Source organism: Aphelocoma coerulescens, chromosome 3, assembly GCF_041296385.1.
Source record: "Aphelocoma coerulescens isolate FSJ_1873_10779 chromosome 3, UR_Acoe_1.0, whole genome shotgun sequence".
Taxonomy (NCBI): Eukaryota; Metazoa; Chordata; class Aves; order Passeriformes; family Corvidae; genus Aphelocoma; species Aphelocoma coerulescens.
This window is the reverse complement of record NC_091016.1, coordinates 27817317-27839504: the sequence shown is the minus strand read 5'-3', so window position 1 is coordinate 27839504 and position 22188 is coordinate 27817317. Positions and strand designations below refer to the sequence as shown.

The 22188-nt window shown below is 36.7% G+C and overlaps 1 protein-coding gene across 2 annotated transcripts in view; it reads left to right on the top strand.

The window, feature by feature from the left end:
* CENPF (centromere protein F) overlaps positions 1-22188 on the top strand; it is a 36155-nt gene that overhangs the window by 1163 nt on the left and 12804 nt on the right. For both annotated transcript variants that reach the window (XM_069009547.1, XM_069009548.1), the window contains exons 3-12: positions 949-1145; positions 3376-3491; positions 4509-4600; positions 6966-7233; positions 8708-8910; positions 11664-11789; positions 13457-13585; positions 15131-15253; positions 17900-18035; positions 18505-21926. In XM_069009547.1, coding sequence (XP_068865648.1) covers positions 949-1145; positions 3376-3491; positions 4509-4600; positions 6966-7233; positions 8708-8910; positions 11664-11789; positions 13457-13585; positions 15131-15253; positions 17900-18035; positions 18505-21926 — 4812 coding nt within the window. The remainder of the gene's footprint in view (positions 1-948; positions 1146-3375; positions 3492-4508; positions 4601-6965; positions 7234-8707; positions 8911-11663; positions 11790-13456; positions 13586-15130; positions 15254-17899; positions 18036-18504; positions 21927-22188) is intronic.

The following is a 22188-nucleotide window of genomic DNA, read 5'->3' as shown; positions in this document are numbered from 1 at the left end:
GGCTTACAGATCCCCATAATCTTTTACTTAGTTTATGTAATTCCTTGGTTTTTTTCTGTGCAGAGGCTGGGGGTTTAGGATTTGGTGTTCCTTTTCATTTTTATGGCTATAATTTTACACCTCACCTACCTACCCCATCAGCCCTCTAACCAGGGGACCAGACACCGTCCTGGCCAGCGTCCTCCCATGCTTCAGATTAGCAGAGACCCATTTGGTTCAATTTTGTTTTGTAGTATGTAACTATAGCTCAGAGACAATTTACAAATGTTGCCTGTTAGTCCCATTATGTTGCTACAACTTTCTAGGAAATCTTAAGCCTAGTAGGTTTTTTTTGAGTTTCTTCCCACGAGTTTCCAGGAAATTGTTTTAACCGTCCCAAGAAATGTCTGTACTCCCCAAACCAAAATAAGGGATGCTTTAAAACTCTGAGAAGCAGTAGGTAATACTATTTTTCAGTCAAAAGGACAACACTGTGCCAAAGGTGGTGCCCCTTAGATGCTTCTCCAGGGAGGAGAAGGGCATCTTTCCTGCCAGACTCTATCTTCAAAGCTGTGACCCTTGATAAAGATTGTGCACTCTGTGGAGTGAGCCAAGGTCTTCTGGCTGCTAAAGATAGGCTGGAAAGGGAAGTGAGATGATTTTTGAAGAAGATGGACTAATGATGGTTATTAGTATTTAGGTATTGATCAATTTTTTGAAGAGCTTGTATCTCGTCAATAAATAGAAATTGTCAATGTCACTGAGTTGAATTTCAGGAAATGTGGGTTTTATTCACACCCAAGAATATTTAAACAATGTGTACATCTGAGGTTTTTAGAACTGTCAGGATTTTGAAGTGTCAGGAAGAAAGTAACAGCATGTAAACTTTGTGTTACTAAAATAATAATAAATGCCCCAAAGTATAGGGAGGAGTTGATAATTTCAAAGATGTCTCTGTATTCCAACTAGGTTGAAAATGAAAAAAATGAATCTGCAATACTAAAAAGAGAAAACCAGAGCTTGATGGAATTGTGTGATAATCTTGAGAAAGCAAAGCAGAAAATTTCACATGATCTTCAAGTGAAAGAATCTCAGGTCAACATTCAGTCAGGTCAGCTGAATTCCAGCAAGAAGGACATTGAAAGGCTAGAACAAGAACTGAAAAGGTGAGGACTTGCTGTATGTCTCTAAAATATTTACCATTATTATTTTGTCTTTTTTGCTCATTTAATATGTCCTTCATGGTATTTTAGTTTCATGTCATACTTCTTTCAGAATTTGACTGAAGTCTCAAGACATTAGCCTGTTTTTACATACACATGCACATATACAAACTTCTACATGAGCCCTTGTGCTACTTGAAGCAGTTAGTGCCTGTAGTTTCTGTTTATTTAAGGGCATTCTGCAGTGTCATGGGAAATGGGAGCCATCCATTCTGTGATTTTAAAAAAAAAATATTTTTTTGTTTAAACAAACAAAAAAGCTAACACAACTGAGGCACTTGGCAAAAGTAACCTGCAAAGAACTCGGTGTTGCAAGCAAAGTACACGAACAATTCACTCTGTGAGATGAAGTCTACCAATAAACTTTGAGCTCTGAAAGAAGGAGGCAGGAACTTCTATTGGAGTCAAAGAGGAAGCTGCCAAAAGCAGTGGTACTGTGACTGAGACACAGAATCCAGTTGCTCTGGTAGAGTGGTGCCTAGTTCATAACACTTCAACTTATAAACACTGCTGAGACAGTGTCTGTGTGCTGTCTGTAGGGGTGGAATGCAAATCACACAACAAAAGAATCTTCTGCAATGCGGGCACATCTTGCATCCTTCTTCTTCTGAGGGTGCTACACAAGTGGAGCAGTTGCCCAGAGTGAAGGGCTCTCACCTGTTAAGCTTGCTCTCATAGAAGAGGTGCCCTCCATTCTTGAATAAAAGAATTTCTGAAACTGTGTGTGCTCATAAGGCTGAGTGTTCTGTCTATGCAATAACTTGTTGTGCTAGTAATGCAGATTACTGTCAGAGAGGGTTGAGTCTGGCCTACCAGGGTTCTTTAGGGCTTGGGGTATTTGTTTGTTTTTATTTTCACAGCCTGCACTGTTTGCTTCCTGTAACTTTTGGATGGCATGCCTCATACATGCCCTGATAGAAGTAAATAAAGAGGAAGTTGTGTTGTTCTTTCTGGGTTTTTTTTTTCCCTTTGCCCCATCATTTTTTGAAAGCTAAAGAGAGTTGAGGTATTTGACTCCTGTGAGAAATAATACAACACAATCATTTATGGCACATAGAAACACTAACTTTGTGCAATGAGTTGCTGAGATCCATCAGTGAAAAATCTAGTGAGATTCAGCAGGGGTGATAGAATCACACTAGTGTTCTCTGTATCTGATGTCAAATGTTGGGACAAAGAGGTTGTGAGCTGAGGATATGTGTTCCATTTATCTATTCCCAAAATTTAGTCTGGTTTGCTGAGTTCCCCCTTCTCATTATAGTATTGTACATAACTGGTCTCTACAAAATATATATATATATATAATATAATACAAGGTACTACATGTACCTTGTTCTTGGCAATTGTTTTTGATTTTGTATTTGCATTTTGTTTGGTACGTGGTCATTTGCCATTTCATCCCAACTAACAGTCCACTGGGAGAGGAGTACTTGGCATTGTGTTGTAAAAGAGGGGAAAATAAAAAAGGCAAGTGTGGAGTCACTGATGCAGTGGGCTACAGCCTGAACTATCATCTTATCAACCTGTGCTCACTGAGCACGATGAAAGTTACTGTATAGCCTCTGAACTAGTTTTATATATATATATATATATATATATATATATATATAGGTTTCATTGGATGCCCTTGTAACTCTTCAAGCTCACAGAAGTCACTTGAATGGGTTGCCTACTGTGGTGTTTTGGGTAGTGATGTAAATGGAACACATGAAAAATGTGGGCAGTATTCCCTTGCATTTTTGTGAGGTATGCACACTTTTTTGAAAGTGTGTAGTATCAGAACATAACTAAAAGTTATGTTTCCTGCCATAAAGATGCTCACTGAAGAGTAAGAGTTTGATATTCTCCGTGCTTACAGTGATTTAGGTATATTTAGCTGAACTACAGCTTTGTACAGTGAGACCTCAAGCACTATTAACAGATTTTTTTCTACCTGGGGTTTGGTTTTGTTTTTTAGCTCTGACTCCTGTGTAATTGATTAACTGTTGAAACTCTAAATAAAATGTTGTTTATTTATTTGTGTTACACCATCTAAAAATTTTCAGTGGATGTATTTTGACTTGATCTTTAAACTAATCATATAATTTATTATGGTATGTTATGCTCTTAAAAACAGATCATTAACTTTTTCGTTTCCGTTATTAATTTATGCTGCTGCTGCTTTCTTAAACAGATGCAAATGTGAGCTTGAGAGAAGTCAGCAAACATTGACTGCAGGAGATGTATCATTCAGTGGCACTCCACAGAAAAGTTTTACTGCTCCTTTAACACCAGTTCAAAGTTATAATGGTAAATGATTCTTTTCTTCATTCAGCATGTCAGTTTTCTTGGAAGGTGGAGTATTTTAAACATTACACTTGTACTGAGTTGCTCAGTCCCTCTTACATAGGTTATTTTAAGAGTGTCTACTTTGTAGCACCCCAGGTTTCAATTTTAAAAATTATTAGTGCAGATTGAACACGTCACAAATATTACATCTTTTCAATGGTGCATTGATGGACATGGAATAGTAATAAAATATCCTTTAATAGACTGCAGCAATATTTTGAATGCCTGTTCCTGGTGTCAGCTCTTCCCTTCATGTAGTGGGGATCAAATTTCTTTCTCCATGTACCACGGGTACTTTAACTAAAATGCATTCAACAGTTAAATGTGTTATATCTTTGGAAAATTATTTCTTGTTTAGACTGTCACTGTGCATAATAATCTACACAATTAATGTTCTGTATCCATTTCAAAACATCACTTCTATCTTCCAATTAGTGACATCAAATAGATTTAAATACTTGAATGAACTAGAAAAGTGAAAGGAAGTTTCCTTAAGTGGAGAACTGTTTTGTAGCCAGACACCCTTATGCACTTTATGCTGAAAAACTTTGATGTGTTCAATATTATACATGTTATTTACCTCTTTCAGTGCAGTGAACAAATGTTCTATGAGTTTGGCATCTCAATCTTACTCCAGTGGGAAATCTGAGATAATCTCTTACACTCTTGTTCCTTTTACTTTCTTTATGCGTATCTGGAAAGGGGTGCAGTTAGTGGCAATGTCAAGCATTCCACTAAGCATGGCACTCCTGAAATAGGGATAAGATTAAAACTATTTAAATAATTGTATTTAAAATTGTATTCCTGGAGAGATACTTTCCCTTGAAAGCTGGAGTCTTAAATTCATTAAGATCATTGAATCATAGAATATTTCAAGTTGGAAGGGACCCATAAGGGTCAAAAAAACCTGGCTGGATTGGGTGAAAAACAGGTTGGACTAACGTAGATTATGAAGAAGTATTCATCTTGTCTTTGTAGATGCTAAGTTTGAAGAACTAGAAGAAAAATACAAGAAAAAAGTACAAGAAAATAAAGAGCTAGAATTACAACTGAGAACCATCCAGCTAAAGGTAAGTATCTCTTAGGAATAGCTTGTGTGATATCTAAGAAAGTAACCACTGAGTGAACTTGGAAAATGAAGTGTAAAGCTAGTGAAATATATTCTACATCACATAAAATATAATTTCAAAAGGAGAGAGAATTAATTTGTGTGTACTGCTATTCAGAAGTAGTCTTGGAGAATTCAGAAAAGCCAGCCTCTTTGAATAGCAAAGGAAAGAAGGACATTAAAAATGAGAACACATCCTTCAGAAACTGGAAGTCTCCTGCGAGCAAGGACAAGATAAAACAGTGTCAGTTATGCCAAGTTAAATACGGTAGGATAATAAAATAGCCTTGAAGAAGATTGTGAGAAGTAATTCACACCTAGAAAATAGAAACCCATAAATCTTTCAAACATATAAGAAGAAGGAACAGTATTAGCTAATCTCTGAGAACAAGATGAATAAGATGTGAAAGCCCTCAAGGAAAAAGCCATTGCAGAAAATGTAAAATAATTTTTTATTTAGTACATACTATGTAAAGGTTTAAAAACTTTTCTCTACCAGAGCCTTTTTTCATTGGGGTTGAATCTGTGGCACAGCCTCAGATTGAAAAGTCAAACGTAGTCTTGAGTTGGATTGATGAAATAAATAGTAATAAAAAAATCACCAGATACAGAGAATATTTGCCCATTAATTGATAGGGCACTGCAGTGTGGGACTGTTGAATCACTGTGACGTGCAATGTTGCCTCATTCTTCTCTTGACACTGAAAGGGGACAAGGATGATGACATCAGAAAAAAAACCACTTACAGTGCTGATTCCTGGAAATACAGTTTAGTCAGGCCAACTTTTTGTCCTGGGCAAACTGTTAGAAACATGACACAATGTGTGTATTGAGCCATGTGTAGGTATATGGAGAAAAGGTCCCTTTATTGATAAAGACAAATCATGCCTCTTACATTTTCAGAGCTTTTGGGCTTGTGGTTTTTTTTAAATAAATCAGAGAATGTGTAAGGTAAGTGTGACTCAGTGTAATGTTGTTGGATATCCACAAAACACTGATGAAAGGAAAAAAAATTGATAAGGGGAGTTCTTGCAAATTTAAAGGAAAAGATTGAGTGCAGTGGCAATAAATAGTCAGTTTTTACTGGGGAATGGTCAACAGAGGAGCCTGAAAAGGCTTGGTAAAGACACCTGTGCTATTCAGCATATTGATCAGTGTTCTGAAAAGGAGTTGAGTAATATGGTTGAAGACCACACAGTATTTTCTACCACTAAATAATTGCAATAATTAAGATGGTAAGTAAAATTCAGCATAAAAAATAGTGAAAACATAATTTGAAAAAGGAATACCTGATACATTCAGACTCCAAAACTATGATTACAGGAAGCATTTGGTAGTCATTATGGCTAGTTCTGGATTCAAACTTTTGTCTCAGAAACTGTAAACTTAAATGGCATATAAGGAAAATGATTACTGCATGCATGGTTAGGTTTCTTTGCTCTGTGTCTGTTAACAAGTTACTTTACAGGATTGGACACAGCATTCTGGACAATACAATACAGATTTCTGGTCTTGGCACAGCTATTCCTAGATAAAAGCATATTCTCTGGTTTGACTGGGAAGTCACACTGGGTATTACATGGTTTAGGGATTTAGTTTAAGAAAAACTAATTCAAATGAGCTGCATTTCAAAATCCAGTTAAAAATACAATGGGGCTTTACTGTTTGAGGTTTTGTTTGTTTGGGTTTTTTTTCACTTAAGGAGGAAAAAATCTACTATTTTGTCTCTGTTTAATTTTCCTATGGGCAAATATTGAAAGCTTGTACCTGGCATATTTTATTATAGCAATTTTGGGGTACTCTGTTTATAAGTTTAAATAATTAAATCTGTGTTGAATTTACCTGCACTTTTCCAGTAGAACTAAATGTTGGTCACATATCAGATATGTTAGTCTAGACTTCAATTTTTTTTTTTTCAACTTACTTGTCTTCACTTGCCTGCAAAAATGTAGGCTTCCATTTTGAAAAATGTAGGAGTTAAATGATGGGATCTCTCCCATCATTTTCCCATCAGTTAAACGATGGGGAAAAGACAAGAATTTATTTATGTTACTTATAAAGATACACAGATCAAAATACTTTTGTTGATATCCTGATTTGTATTTATAAGTATCAACTATGCTTGGATACTTGGGCTAAAATTGTTTAGTTTACATAGCATGAAAAGTAATAACATGTATCAGTACTTTGCACTCACGGGTGCTGTGACATTTTAGCAATGTGAAATGATGGCGAGCTATTAGCTACTTAATATTAAATTAGTTGTTTTGTTATGTTTTGGATAAGGAACTATGTAAAGGTATATCCTTTTCTTATTTTGGACACAGAAAATAAACCAGCTCCATCCCCAAAGCTCTTTGAGTCATAGAGAGATTGCTCGGCATCAGGCTTCCTCATCTGTGTTTTCATGGCAACAGGAAAAGACACCAGCTAGAAACCAAGAAACACCTGCAAGGGGAAGTTCTGCAGCATCCTCTTTTCCATGGGATAAAGAAGCAAATTCAAGTATTATATCAGAGAAGAGCGAGTTTGACAACAGCTTTGCTGAGAACTGTAATTCTTCCCTCATGATCCAGCTAAGAGCACAGAACCAAGGTATCTGATGCGTTCCTTTGAGACCCAGAGGCAGTCTCCTGTATGGTTTCATGGTGTGCAGATAGAGGCAAGGTATTGAAATTAGTGCTTTAGCAAGGAAAAGAGAAAGATACTTGTTGTTGCCTTTGGCAGCTGGCCCTGTTGGCTGCTGGTGCATTTTCAGTGATTAGCCAGTACACAGAGATTATCTACAAGCTGTGGTATCTTTTATGTAAGGAGTGTGAGAATTATTAGGGAACAATTTGTATTTTTGGGATGAGTAGGGGACATCATCTAATATAAAGAATTCCTTCTCTATTAATCCCATTTCTCATGGAACAATCTTCTTAAAACAGCTAAAAAAATGCTTCAGGATTTCATTGCATCTCACTGTTAAGTTCAATTATATTGTTTCCTTGGTTTTTTATACTATTGATATTTTTGGCTGAGCAATATTAAAAATTTGATGACTGAACATACTTAATGATAACTGAGTTGGTCCATAATGGATGCTACTGGAAGCACAAGAAGTATGCTGCAAAAAGTACAATCAAAACCCAAGATATGGTCTTGTATTGCACATACTGACATGAAGAAATACTTATTCCTGATAGCTGTAAGAGAGGAAATAGTTGGTTGTGGATTTGTTGAGCATTCACTTGAGCCTGCTATTTGTACTCTTTGGACAGCTTTTCCACTGTTTTACAAGTCCTCGTACTCTCCAAACTATTCATTCAAATACCTCCCATACAGCTTCAATTTTGGTGGCTTTTTCAACTTAGAAGCCATACAAATTCAGAATCAGGAAGACAGGACTTCTTTTATCAAAAAAAAAAAAAAAAAAGACCAAAAACCAAACCAAAACCAGATAATAGTAATTCTGGATAATGCCCCATGTAGCTGACTTATGTTGTCTACTGTGAATTGTGTTGTGGTTTTTGGAAGATAAACTCTTACTGATGCATACTGTGAGAATATTACTTGGTTTAGTTTTATATGTATGCAGTTTTGAGACAGGAAAAACATTAAAAATATGAATTGGGTACAGATACCAAATAGCTGAAAAGTCTCTTGAAAGCACAATCGCCCCAGGCAAATGCTTGTAGTGAATATACTTATAAAAAGAAAAAAAAATGTAATAGATATTTCAAGTGGCATGTTTAAAAACAGTAACAAAACCAAACAAAAATAAATGAGCAGAGGAACAAATTGTCTTTGCCTTTGCAGCACTTGCTCCTGAGCTCTCATATTTCTATGTTCTTTCTCATGAGGTAGGAATTATTTAGAGTCAACTGTCTTTCAGTCTTGATAGTTTTAGTCATTGATGTCGTAGTAGAAGACAGAGATACCTTGTTTAACTTGCTGAAAATTTTACAGGGTTTCTGCCTGTGTCAGGAAATCAGGTTTTTATCAAACATATTAAATACTTGTGTGTTGGAAGAGGTACCTTCCAAAGCAGAAAGTATTCTTAATCTTTACTGTTTTTTAAATTCAGAACTAAATTCCATCGTTGAAGACCTAGAACAGCAACTGCAAGCTCAAGAAAAAATGAAGAGGTCCCATATGAATAAATATCAAGAGACTGAACTGGAGCTGGACAGATTGAAGTTGCAGTTAACAGAGAAGGATAAAATTCTGAACAAAACCAGAGATAAACTGACTCAAATGAGTACACAGCTCGATCAAGCTACCACACAGGTAAAACGTTGCCTCACACATCTGACTTTCCTTACAATGCATTGCCAGAATTCCTGTGTGTCAGTTCTCAGCCATTTTAGTAAGAACCAAGGTTCTCAGACTAAGTTTCTTGAGAGTTTACTAAGGATCAAGTTTACTAAGGAGAATACATATCTAGTTTGATATGTATTATGTGTAAAAACATTATTACATGTATGCAGTTGCCCATTTTCTGGAAGGGTTTTATACCACCTGAAGAAATAATTTTCATACTCGGGTAAGATTGACTCAAATTCGGAAAAATATTTTACTGGTCAAGTTGCATAGAGCAACAATGACATCTGGTGGCAAGTTCTGACCTGTCATGCTTCTTTGGCAGAAAATCAGAATCTGTTGCTTATACTACAGGATGTTGTGGGGGCATAGTCCTTGTATTATAAATTGCTTGTTTTAAATAAAGTCTAGGTAAAAATGCAATGCACAATTAAGAATATATGCAGTTTCTTAAAGGACTTTCACAACCTAATCCTAAGGAGTTTGAATTCATAGTAAAAATCAGTAGAATAGTACAATTTGCTTAGTCAAGAATTTACAGTGTATGTAAATACCTACAAAAATCTGAAATGGTTCTGATTTTTGCTCATAATCATGCAAAGAAGAGGAGAATGCCAGTGCTTAAAATAATTCAAACTGCAGAAGGTAACAAGTAACTGTTTTCCTTGATTAATCAAGTTGCATTACCTTCATAAAGTCCTTTTTCCTGACACTTAACAAAATTGAAATTAGTGCACAGATGTCATAATTTCTTGAATCTTCACGTTTTCATCTATCTTTTAATTTTTTTACCATATTAGTTTGATCCATCTACAGGATAGGGAAAAAGATGTTTCTGTGTGTATCTTCTCTAGGTATAATAATTACCCATGTTTGTCAGCAAGTTTCTGCTTGCTACTTAAGTATATTGGTAAGCTGCTGTTTCCCACAACTCCTGTATTGGTCCTTAAAAAATAAACCTTTGCATGTTCTCATGTAAACCTTGACCACTCTGCCTTCTCGGAGAGACAGCAACGTTTGGTAATTCTGTGAGGAGCTAGTTTAGGGGAAGTCTTGGCAGGTTAAGGGAAAATCAAACTCCTGTCATAGTCCCTTGACTTTATAAAGGCACAGTCATCATGGTGAGTTTGTGGGAAGACAGCTGGCCCAATCTGACAGCTCAATTTCTCTGAAAAGGGCTTTATTTTAATTTATTTGATTCCACAAATGACTTGATTCAACTTCCTAAAAGATTAGGGTATTATGTATTTCATTTTCCCTTGTTTAGGGTATTATGTGTTTAATTTTCCCTTGTTAATTTTCTGTGGGTTTAAGAGAGTGGAATTGTTTTACTAAGGAATCAAAGGGGATTAAAAGCAGCCCAAGGGAAGGGGCAAGGCTGTGTATCTAGAAACATGCCTGGGGAAGGACAAGGAGGAGTGGGACTTGCCACCATTGGAACTGAGGTGCAGCCCATCCTTAAGGTGCAGTGCATGTTGCCCTGAAGGTTCCTTTGGTCCTGTCCTCTGAAGGTGACTCCTTTCTGTTCTGTTTCGTCTTTCTCGCACTGGAATTCATTCTCTGCCTGCCCACCCTGGAGTTTGAAAGCAGAACCGCATTGTGATTTTGGGGTTTAGTTCTTGCCTTGTAGTCTGGATTTAATCCTGGCACTCCCTCTTGTACACTTCTCTGTCACTGGTGCCATACACAGACTTCAACCACAGCACCTCTGTGTTATCAAGTATTTTCACTCCTTGTGAAATCTGCAGCCTTTCTGCAGTCAAGTTTCTGTGTGATGTTACAGGAGTTCATGATCCCTGCAGTCTCTGCCTAATAACCTGACATCCCAATACAACTACCAGCTTCCTATTTTCTTATTTCTACTGTTTCATTAACTCAGTAAACAGCTCTTGTTGCTGAAAAAAGAGAGTCCCATTCACCCTTTGCCATTTTTCTTACTCTCTGGGGAAAAAAAAGTACATATTTTGCATTAACAAATTTGGTCTGGAATAAAAATTGCATTTTTTGTTTGGGAATTTTTTTGTTCACTCTCTTGGGTGACACAATATTGACATAATCAATGGAGTTAAATAAGTTAACATGAAGGTGAACCTGGAACATAGACTGCCAATTTTTTTTTAAATTAAAGTTTAAATTGTAAAAGATACTCTGTTGTGGTAAACTAAGAGAGCTGCATCTTTTTTCTGTCCAAATCAATGCGCTGAATCACTCTGAAATTCAGTGGAAAATTCATTTATTTTCAGTCTAAACATGTAGTTGCTTAGCAGTTTGCTGTCATTCTTTAGTTGGTAGCAACCTGAGATACTGAAAATACAATCTATTCCTAGTGCCAGATGTAGCATATTTCTGCAGACTGTCAAAGACACTGATTTTCTTATTGTATTATCTAAAGATATAAAAATATAATATCTTATATATTATCTAAAGATGTTTTTCTTATTGTATGTGGATACACTCATACACACCTAATACATACATACAAAAGTAGATATACTCTTCCTATATATGCACACATGTTTTCTCACTAAACAAAAGGAAAAATGAGTTTTGTTCTTTGGATTGCTAAGAATTTGTATGGTACCAGCTAAAGTTACTTTGGTTATATGAATGCTAGAACAATTGCAGTAGCTGAAAGCAGTGGTTTTTTATGAGTGCTTGTACATTTAAATGAAACATCATTTGCACCTTTAACACTTGTGATTGAAACTAAATTATTACAGGTCCAAATGTTGGAACAGAAGGTGAAGCGGTTGTCAGAAGAGCTGAATTGCCAAAGACAAAATGCTGAGAGTGCTCGTCAGTCTTTAGAACAGAAAATAAAGGCCAAGGAAAAAGAATACCAACAGGTAAGAGAAGGAGAACGTTTTAATTTTGACTTGCTGAGGAGATGAAATCACTTGTCTTATTTTGTGTGTCTACTTTTCTGTTAATTGCAATCACATTTGGCAGAGGTAAAAGTTGCGAAGGTAATTGAAAAAATGGAAAACAAACATTGCAATAGAGGGGAGAGGCTGTTGGAGAGGTGCACGATCCTGTTGGTATTCACTGGACAGTAGCAGAGGTGTTTGAGAGATGGAATGAGATGCAAATTCATGAGAAACTGGGCTCCATTTTTCATAGAATTATGTATATGTGAGCTCAAACTTCGTAACCAACTCAGTTATTTCTGTGGAATCTGAGTTAATTTTTCATGCATTTTGCATGGAAGAAAATAATTTCTTTAGGATTATATCTCTATTACTCTAATTTTGGTTCATGCTCAGAAGATGTTAATATAGTCAATTAGCATAAGTGTCTTTCATTTCCTTCATGCCAGCTCTTGCAGAGAGAAAAAGTGTAACTCTATCCCAGGAACATTTCTGGAGCAAAGTTATATTTAGTATTAACAGCATTAAGGCTGACTTGGATTAGGGCTAAACTCTCTGTATTTTTCTTTTAAAGCTTAATAATGTAATCAGTGTTAGGAAATCCAAGACATAGATTTGGAAGTGGTAGTGCTGCTTCAGATGGGTATTTTGAGTTTGCTTTAGGGATTGAATAAGGACCCTGAGGAAGACTGCTTCTTGTATCAAATTTTTAACCTGAAACCTTTTCTCTAAGGTATGTCCAGATAGATAAAATAATGGGCAGAGGAGTTCTGCTGGGGTAGCCAATAAACAGTGCTGCTACCAGCATTCTTGAGTGAAAAAGGGATTTTACAAAGTCCATTAGTCCAGATGGTACCTCAGGATCTCAAATTGATACTGAACCTTGTCTAGAAGTGGTAAATGGGAAAAACTGATCTTTATATCTGAATAGTTGTAGCATCACTGTATTAATCAAAAGATGAAGGCCCATAAGCCTTCTGTCCTGGTTTTTCTTTTTTTAAAGGTAGCTAAAAAAGGCCTTCATAAGATTAATATGTAAGTCCGCACACTGCTATTCTAAGTTGTTCAGCAAGGCCATTAGTTGAGAAGAACACGTTTTTTTCTACAATTTTTAGGATCTGTGAGCTGTTGTAGGTTCTTAGAAAGTTTGTTTAATGTTCATTTATTTATAACAGTCTGTAAAATCCAATTTAAAGGCTCTGTATTACATCTTCTTGCAACAAAGTTTGTGCAATATCGTAGAAAAAATTAACTTTATGGTATGGTAAGTAAGTAATCGCAGAGGTGAACTTGTCCACTTGCACTGTAATGTAGTTCTTATATGAAACTTACCTTTAATATGAAGAAGTTTAACACCATTACTTTCACTAGTTTTAGATATTTTTTTTTTCTTTCTGTGACAGGGATGTTGCAGTAATTAAGCTCTTAAGCAGAAGACATATGTTGGGTTAATGTTATTCTTGCCTATGTGGCATTTGCCTTATGAATCAAAGATGGGTTTAAACTGTTGTTTACTGTGCAAGACAAGCTTCCCTGAGGAGGCAGCACCTGCTGATAAAAATCAGTTGTTATTTCTACAGTAACCAAAATAGAGACTTGTTGTAGTCATGTGTTTATTTCTTTGCTTCTCTGCCACTGTTTTCTAGGAGCTCTCTTGTCAGCAGCGTTCCTTGCAAACGCTGGATCAGCAGTGCAACCAGATAAGAAGCAAACTGAATCAGGAGCTACAGCAAGCCAAAAATGACTTCAACGTACTGCAGGCAGAATTTGACAAAGTAGGCTTCTCTTTTAGCATTAAAGACCACTACTAGAATGGTATTTAGTTGTCTCAACAGTACTGCCTTCATTTAATTATGCATAAAGAAAAAAAATAATTAATGTGGCATCTTGTATTAATGTTTTTATGGTATGTATTAGATGTTTTGTATTTACCATTTCTTACTGCAATAATATGTATTTAAATGTGAATTATAGGCCTTTGAAAGTTTGTGGCTAGTCCACTTCTCACAGGGAAGGAGACGTAAATGCAGACAGTGCAGGTAAAACAAAACTGAGTGAGGAGCAGCTAAGGCTGATCACCAGACACTTTATGTAAAAACCATGCAGAGGTGTAGTTTGATGATAGAGCTAGTGACCAACAGGTTGTTGCCCTTTGGAAAAACAGTCCTATTTTTATATACCCTGGCCATGCACTCCTCATGTGATCCTGGAGAGACCTGATAGAGCAGATAAAAGAGCAAAGAAGATCTTACATTTAAATTAGCATAAGTGTATACAAGGCCAAGTGTTTGCTATCAGTTTAACTCCCTGAACTGGTTCTCCACAAAATCAGATGAATGTCAGGGTTTGTGTAAGGAAGAACATCCTCCTTGTATGAAGGAGGTCTTCCATGGCTTTGGCAGCAGCTAGCTGTTAGAACACATTAGTTATCACAAACTCCCAACTTTAGTTAAGTTAGAAAGCAGCACAAGCCTCTCGAGTGGGTGACCAGAGAAGAGGAATGTTTAAAAGCCTCAAAAAAACCTTTGAGAGCATCTCTCAAGCAGCAGAGCTGACTGAATTTCTAAAAAGGGCCACAAGTTCTTGAAAGTTATATTGAGAAGCCCCATTGGTAGGCAGCCTGAGCTTGAAACATCATTTCTAAAACTGCCAACAGCTTTCCTGCAGGCTTGTTTTATTTTAGAAATATAGCCATGGGACTACATTCAGTCAGATGTTTTTACTGGAGGCTTCTTTATTTTATTTTGTATATGCTTACTGGAAAATTGATTTAATTGAGAGGAAAAAAAGTGCCTTTTACTTCCTTCTCAAAGAAAGGTAATTTATTACTTAATGACCTTGGAATAGACTTTTTTTTTGACCCACTAGTGGCATTTCCTTCCTTTTTCATCTGGAGCATTTTAGGACTATTTTGAAAGAGTTTAAACCCGTTCATTTTTTGTAAAATCTATGTCAACAGAGCAGTGAGTGCAGTTATGATCCTAACTTTGATTCACACGGTTCAGCAAAAAGGCAATTGTATTCCAATCTCATTTGTACCCTACAGATATCATTGTGGTGGTGTACCTGCAAGTTGGATGAATTAATCTGATTTCAGACAGTCTAAAAATGATGTACCTGGGATGTAACAAACATCCCATTTTTTGGTCAGAGGCAATGGAGCGGAAAGGCAATAAGCAGCTTTTCTCTAGATAACAGTAAAGCAAACCATGGTGGGATAAAATACTGTAGTTTCATTTCGTAATAGAATGTTGAGTTCAAGAATAGGAGTTTAAAGAAAGAAGTTGTATATGCCTGTGATTACAACATTGGTTTTCCAGGTAATGGCAGTGAAACAACGCTTGGAACATGACACCAGTGATCTCACCCAGAAGCTGTGCAGAGCAGAGCAGGCTTTAACAGCAGCCCAAGCTAAGGAAGCTGATCTGACAAGAAACTTTGAGGTGAGCAATGCTGAGGAGTATTTGGCAGAATTAATACCAGCAATCAGCAATTTGTAAATACTTAATACTGTAGAGCATTTGCTCACAATTGTGTTTTTCCCCGTAAGCGATCTTTAAACACTTTTGTGGGCTATCTTAATAACTCATTCTAGTTGTAGCACAAAATGAGTCCTTCCCTAACATCATGGAAATTAGTGCATTTTCTGGAACTGGCTGTGTGGTTAGGATTCATTGCTGTAACGCTGCTGATATGATTCTAGTTCATGTTGGACTTCTTTTTTAAAAAAAATAGATTGTGTTTCAAGAGATTCTTGCTTTTGATTCTGGAATAAAAATAGAATAATAGTAAAATGCTTGTTTGATTTTGAAAGTGAATTCTAGGAGCATTGACTGCTGCTTTGATTTGTACTGTCAAACTTGGTTATTTTGTACGAATACTGTATCATCTTTAAAAAAAAAGGCAACTATTTTAGAATGAGACACTCCAATAAATACACAGTTTAGAAAAACTTTCCCCCAAATGAAGGTAAAATCAGAGAATTTTCTGTATGCTGCCATGCTGCCTCATTCACGCATGCAGAAATGTTTTCACTTTAATGTCTCCTCTGTGTTCTCAGTTACATTGTTTTGCTTTGGTGGCAACCAGAGCAGCTACACTTGAAATTGTTACAGTTTTGCCACTAGAGACCTCATAATGCAAATTTTTTCCTTCATTTGGAGAATCAGGAGTAGATAGGAAAAACAGCTGGATACCTATGTAATACATGTTACAGTTTGGTTTTATTAAACACTCTCATTTTGCTTGTTGCCAGTTGTCATCAGCAGACATAAAATGACCCGGCATAGTCTCTGCCAAAAAATTACCTTCAAAATTCTCTGCAAAAATCTAAAGGAAACTAGTGGGTTTTGTTCAGATCATTGCAAACATTTGTATGGGTTTAGTATATTGTGAAAATTTAGGTACATTCTTGCTGGTAGATTGCGATGTCTGAGAACATTCCCAGCTATTGGAATGTGACTATTGTTAGAACGGCACTTTGCATGGTTTTGGCCCAGCTGACTGGCTCTCTTGCATATATTGACTTGTTGAGCAAGTCCAGAGGAGGCCACCAATCAGAGATGATCAGAGGGATGGAGCACCTCTCCTATGAGGAAAGGTTGAGAGTATTGGGTTTGTTCAGCCTGGAGAAGAGAAGACTTTGGGGTGCCCTAATTGTGGCTGTTCAGTACCTGAAGGGAACCTACAAGAAAGATGGAGAGGGACTGTTTACAAGGGCCTGGAGTGACAGGACAAGGGGGAATGGGTTTAAGCTGAGGGTAGGTTTAGATCAGATAGTAGGAAAAAATTCTACACCTAGTCTAGCAAGGGGTATTCCTGCCCATAGCAGGGAGGTTGGAACTAGATGACCTTTAAAGCCCCTTCTAACCCAATGTATGATTCTATGAATACTGGGAATGTTTGCACCAAATCAAAATAAATGGACCTTTCAGCCATTTTAATCCCTTAAACTTGTTTGTTTTTTTTTTCCTTACACAACCCTAAGTTTTCTAACGATCAGGCTAGTTTAATTCATGTGCTTGTATTGCATCTGTGCATGCAGCTTTGAATGCAAGGGGTTTAGATGCTTGGACTTCTTTGAAAAGTTATTAGGATTGCTAGAAAACTTATTCATTGAAATTTATATGTGACTGGATTTTTTTTTTAAACTGTGGGTAGGGAATGCTGTGAGTAGAAGGGAAGGCAACTGTTAGTGGCAGTGACAATTTTAATCATGTTCTGAGGATGATTTATTTATGTTGTTGCAAAAACAACCCTGCCATGCCAGCAAGCTTTTAATTTTTTTCATTCAGACCTTTCCATTTCTTGAGCTTGGCTTTTGTGAATCAATGCCCATCTGCTAGTAGTAAATGGATGAATAATTGGCGGTCTGTTTCCATTCGGGCCATGCCAGTTCCATGCCATCTGTTGTCCAGAGCACAGGAGTTTGGAGGACTAGGATGAGTTTCCTTAAAATAACTTTTGTTTGGTTTCCTGGGTGCAATGTAGTTTCATAGCTGGGTGTTTTTTGCTGGTGGTGATAGTGTGTTTTCTTTACTTGTTTGAGGTTTTTTAAAATCAATTTATTTGAAAGGAAATGCTGTTAATTGCAAAGCAACTGTCTGAAAGTGTGAGCACTTCTAAATAAAATTTGACCAGTGTTGCCCTGTTGATGATGTTCAGTGGAAAGAGAACTTGCCTCTCTGTGAGATGGCAGGTGACATCTGATCTACACATTTCATGTTAATTTTGTTGCCATTGCAGGGATTTGTTTACCGAGCTGCTTTGGAAAAGTAGCCTGACTTCATCAGCTCAGATTTTGTAGAATCTCTCCTGTCCTATCTCTATCTGTGAGGTCATGTGGAGCTGTTTTTTCTGTGCTAACAAGGAGCACACTGACTACATCAACTTGCAGCATCTCTCAGATGCTGTCAATTTGTTAAGAATAAAAAGTTCAGCTTATGTTTCCAAGCAGTGCTTAGGAATCCAGGCTGCCCAAAGTCTTAACAGGATCTAATGGAATATCTTTACTTTGATTTAAATGAACTGAATCCTTTGATCTCCTTATCAATTTACATGAAATATGGTCTTATTTGCTTTTGGTTTAGGAAGTGAAACAGGAGAAAAATCTTCTCAACTGTCAACTTGAAAAGAAATATCAAGAGATCCACCAGCTTGAAGAGGAACTAAATATAATCAAGCAATCTCTAATGCAAAGCCAGAATTTTGCAGAAGAAATGAAAAGTGAGTCATGATTTTAAATTTATGCAACTCTTTCTGTGTGTTTCCTGCATTGCTGTAAGTTTCATTGTGAATTAAGTAAAAAGTTTCTGCTGTGGGACATGATTAGTGTTTTTTAACAACACTGAGTTTGTTGTCAATGAAAAGGAGGTTTTTGTCTAGGAATATGTACAGTTCCTGAAGATACGCTGTTCTGAAAATAATTAAAGCGTACTGAACTTACCAGCAAATTTGTTTTCATAGAATCTAATTGAAATAGAAAACTTCTGTTTTGCAATTCCTCTATGGAAAGTGCCTGATAGCCTAAAGTGATATAAACATCCTTCATCTAGTGATATAGCTTAAGAGTAATGCTTTGCAGTAGAATGAAAATTGAAAATAGTAGAAGTAAATAGTAACATCTCATCTAGAAAGTTATCAATAGACTTGACAGTATTGACTGGCAAAGATTTGATGATATTTTCTTCTACAGATAAGAATGCTGTTCAGGAAGTGGAGCTGAAATTACTGGAAGAGAAATTTAAAAGGCAAGAGAGCTCGCTTTCACTGGAGAACCTGAAAAAAACTTTAGCTGACATGGAAAAGGAACAAGAGTCTACCCGAAGTCTCCTCAAGGAAAAAGATAATCATATTAAAGAACAAGACTCTAAAATAAGTAAGATGGAGGGACAGTCAGAAGCTTTGCAGAAACTCCTTGGGTTAAAGCAGAGAGAATGTGAAGAATTGCAAAAAGAGGCTACTGCTTCTTCTCAGTGGAAAAATGAAACTGATCATCTTATTTATAAACTTAAGTCTGAAAAGGATGGTATGCTGGCTCACATTAATGACTTGGAGAGTTCCCTTCAAAGTCAGCAAAGCAAAAATCATGAGCATAGTGAGAAACTTAGAATGATGCAAGCTGAAAGTGACAGGAAATCCACAGAGATTAGAGAACTTAAAGATATGCTGGAATGTAAAAGTGCAGAATTAGAAGAACAAAAAAAAGCTTTTGATGATCTTAAGCAGAAAGCAGAATGTTCTGATAAAAAGTACTGCAAAGAGATAGAAAATATGTCCTGTAAAATATTCCAGCTCACCAACAAAGTTGCTGAAGTAGAAGAAAAGTTACAGTTGGCAACAAGTCAAGGACTGCAAAGGGAGCAATGCTATCGTGACCTGCTTGGTGAATATGAAAAAATCTGTTGTCTTGTAAAAGTGAAAGATACTTCAGAAGTGACTGAAGATGGAGAAGTTAATTTGCAAAGCAGCCAGGATAAGACTCCTTTAGGTAATATGCAACTTGCAGCAACTAACTTCAACACTGAAGATCACGGATGTGCAAGAGCTCTCCTAGAAGTGAGAAAAACTAAGGATCTGGCCAATTTACAAGAGCAGATCTCTTTTCTTGAGAGTTCTTTAGCAGCTCAGAAGCAGCTGAATTCAAATCAGCAGCAGCAGTATGAAGAATTACTGCAAATAAAGAGTGAAATGGAACAAAGATTATTTGCAGTAGAACAGAAGCACAAAAGCTTCGTGACAGAAACTAAGCAGCACATCAGTAACTTGCAAGTGGATATTTCAGCACATCAGGAATTAGTTGAAAAAACTTCAGCTATTCTTGAGGAAAAGGACATGCAACTGCAAACTCTGAATGAAAGATTAGAAAACCGACAAGCTGAGCTTCAGGATTTAAAGATCAATAATAAATTGCTTGAGGACTCACTAAGACAGCTGAAGCTCATGTCTGAAACATGGGATTCAGAGAAGAAGGACATGTCTTCAATGGTTTGCTCATACAGTAAAAAAATTAGTGAACTTACTGAAGAAAATGCAGCCCTTAGGGATTTAAGCAGTGCTTTAAAGCAAGAGCAAGTAACTTTACTGGAGGCAAATAAAAATATTTATGATAGTTTAAAGGAAAGAGAAGAAATAATTTCTGAAATGTCTGGAAAACATGAGGAGGAAAAACGGCGTATTGAATCAAGAACTGAAGAAATCAAAGCAGAGCTTGAAGTTTTGCAGGAAAAGTATAAATCAGTAGAAGAAGAAAATGGAAAAGTTATGAGCATTCTGAGAGAGCAGACATTTGAATTTGAGGAAAAAAAAGCAAAATTAGAACAAGAGAAACAGGTACTTAGTGAGAACAAAGATATTTTGCATAAACTAATAGTTTCAGAAGAAATAAAAAAGGGTTTGGTTCAAGAACTTCAGCAACTGCAGTCAGAATTTTCCAACATCCAACATGTGCCTTCTATAGAGGTTGACTGTGTAAGTCAGGAAAGGTTAAATGTCAGGACAACACAAAATACAGTGCAAGAGAAATGTGGCCTTGTACTTCAAGAAAAGGAGCTATTGGGGAAGGAACTACCAACAGAAAATGAACCTCTAATATGTGATGTTAACTGTGAACAGAGACTCTGTTCAGAACAGTTCAGAAAGTCCATGGAAGAAAAGGACATTGAGCTGAATAAATACCAGGTTAAACTTGAGCTTCTTCAAATGGATTTTGAGGATAGTGAACTCTCTCTAGAGAACTGCAGGTTAGAAGTGATGCAACTGGAGACTGCTTTAAAAGGTGTGGAAGCAGAACTTGAGAAAAGCATGAGGGAGAAAGAGAGACTGCAGCAAGAACTACTGTCTGTTAAAGAACAGAAAAGTGCAGATTCTTCCCTTACAGCGTTAGAGGAAGATGGCCACTCATTGGAGTGTAATTATGGTGACATTTCCCAGGATTGTGGCAAAAGACGAATAGATGAAAGTCCCTCATCGGTGTTGCTGGCGTCCTCTTTGCAAGTAACAATAAACCAGCTGAGTGAGCTTGAGAAAATGTGTGAGAGGTTGCAGAGTGAGAACACTGCATTAGCCTCTGGATTCAAAGATGCAAATACCACTGGTACCACAGGTATTAATAAAGAGGAGAAAGATAATATAATGAATGCGGATAGCAATTTAAAAGCTGAGAAAGCTGTTCTTCCTGATGAACTTATGGACCAAAGTGATAACAGTGATGTGAGAATGTGTTCTGATAATAAGGAAATGTCCTTCAGACTTAAAGAATGCAATACTTCTGACTATGAAGATTTAAAATTGTCCAGCAAAGAAGTTAAGATACACTTTACTGAGGTAAGAGAGAGGCTTTTGGCTTTCCAGAATGAACACCTAAAATTATATGAACAGCACTGCAGTATGAGCTCAAAGATTTGTGAGCTACAGTCTTTCATTGAAGTACTGAAGGCAGAAAATTCTTCATTGTCAACAAGTCTGAGCAGTGCTCATGTAGATTCTGTGAGAGTGTCACTGTCTTCCAGCCAAGGTGACATGCTGTCTAAATTAGATGACACTAAGACCACGGATTCTTCCTCAGATCTTTCTGTAAATCCCTGTTTGATAGAAGTAAGTAAGGTGGTTGATTCTCGTAACTGTGGTCCATGCAAATGGACAGAGGAAATGAATCAGCCAGACACTTCTGTAGAAGTAATTTCAGAGGATGCAACGGAAATTTTGGTTGAAAATTTGGACTCTGTTAGAGAGCTCAGGAGTATTACTCCAAGAAAATCTAACCTTGAAAGTAGAATTGAAGAACTGCAGATGCTCTGTCAGACATATGAGAAGGCTATCAAGGTGCTTGAAGATCAGTTTCATGTTCAAGAGAATATGAAAAATGAGGAAATACAAGAGTTGAAAGAAGTTATACTTTCTGAAAGGAGAGAAATAGATCATCTCAAACAGCAAAATCTATCTGAAAAGGAAGAATGGCAGCAGAAGCTGAATAATGTGACTATGGAGATGGAGTGCAAACTGGCAGCAGAAAGAAAACAAACTGAGAATCTCTCTTTGGAGCTGGAAGCAGCAAGGCTCCAGCTACAGGTCCTTGATTTAAGTTCTCATTCACTGCTGTGCACAGATAATGAAAATGTAAGTAATTGCTGTCATGCAAATGAGTTTTATGTAAACCCTTTGATTTGTGGTGACCCAAATTTAAATTTTCCAATAAAATCTATTTAAAATTGTGCCCCACAGAAGCAGTACTACTTTTTGGAGAGAGAAGAAAAATCTATACTCAAGCAGTATATATATATATATATGCTTTGTTCCCTTAGCAATGCTAATAATAGTTCACTTTGTCATGTAGACACCTATTTTCCCAAAATACAGAAATATGTGGTATCTTTGCATG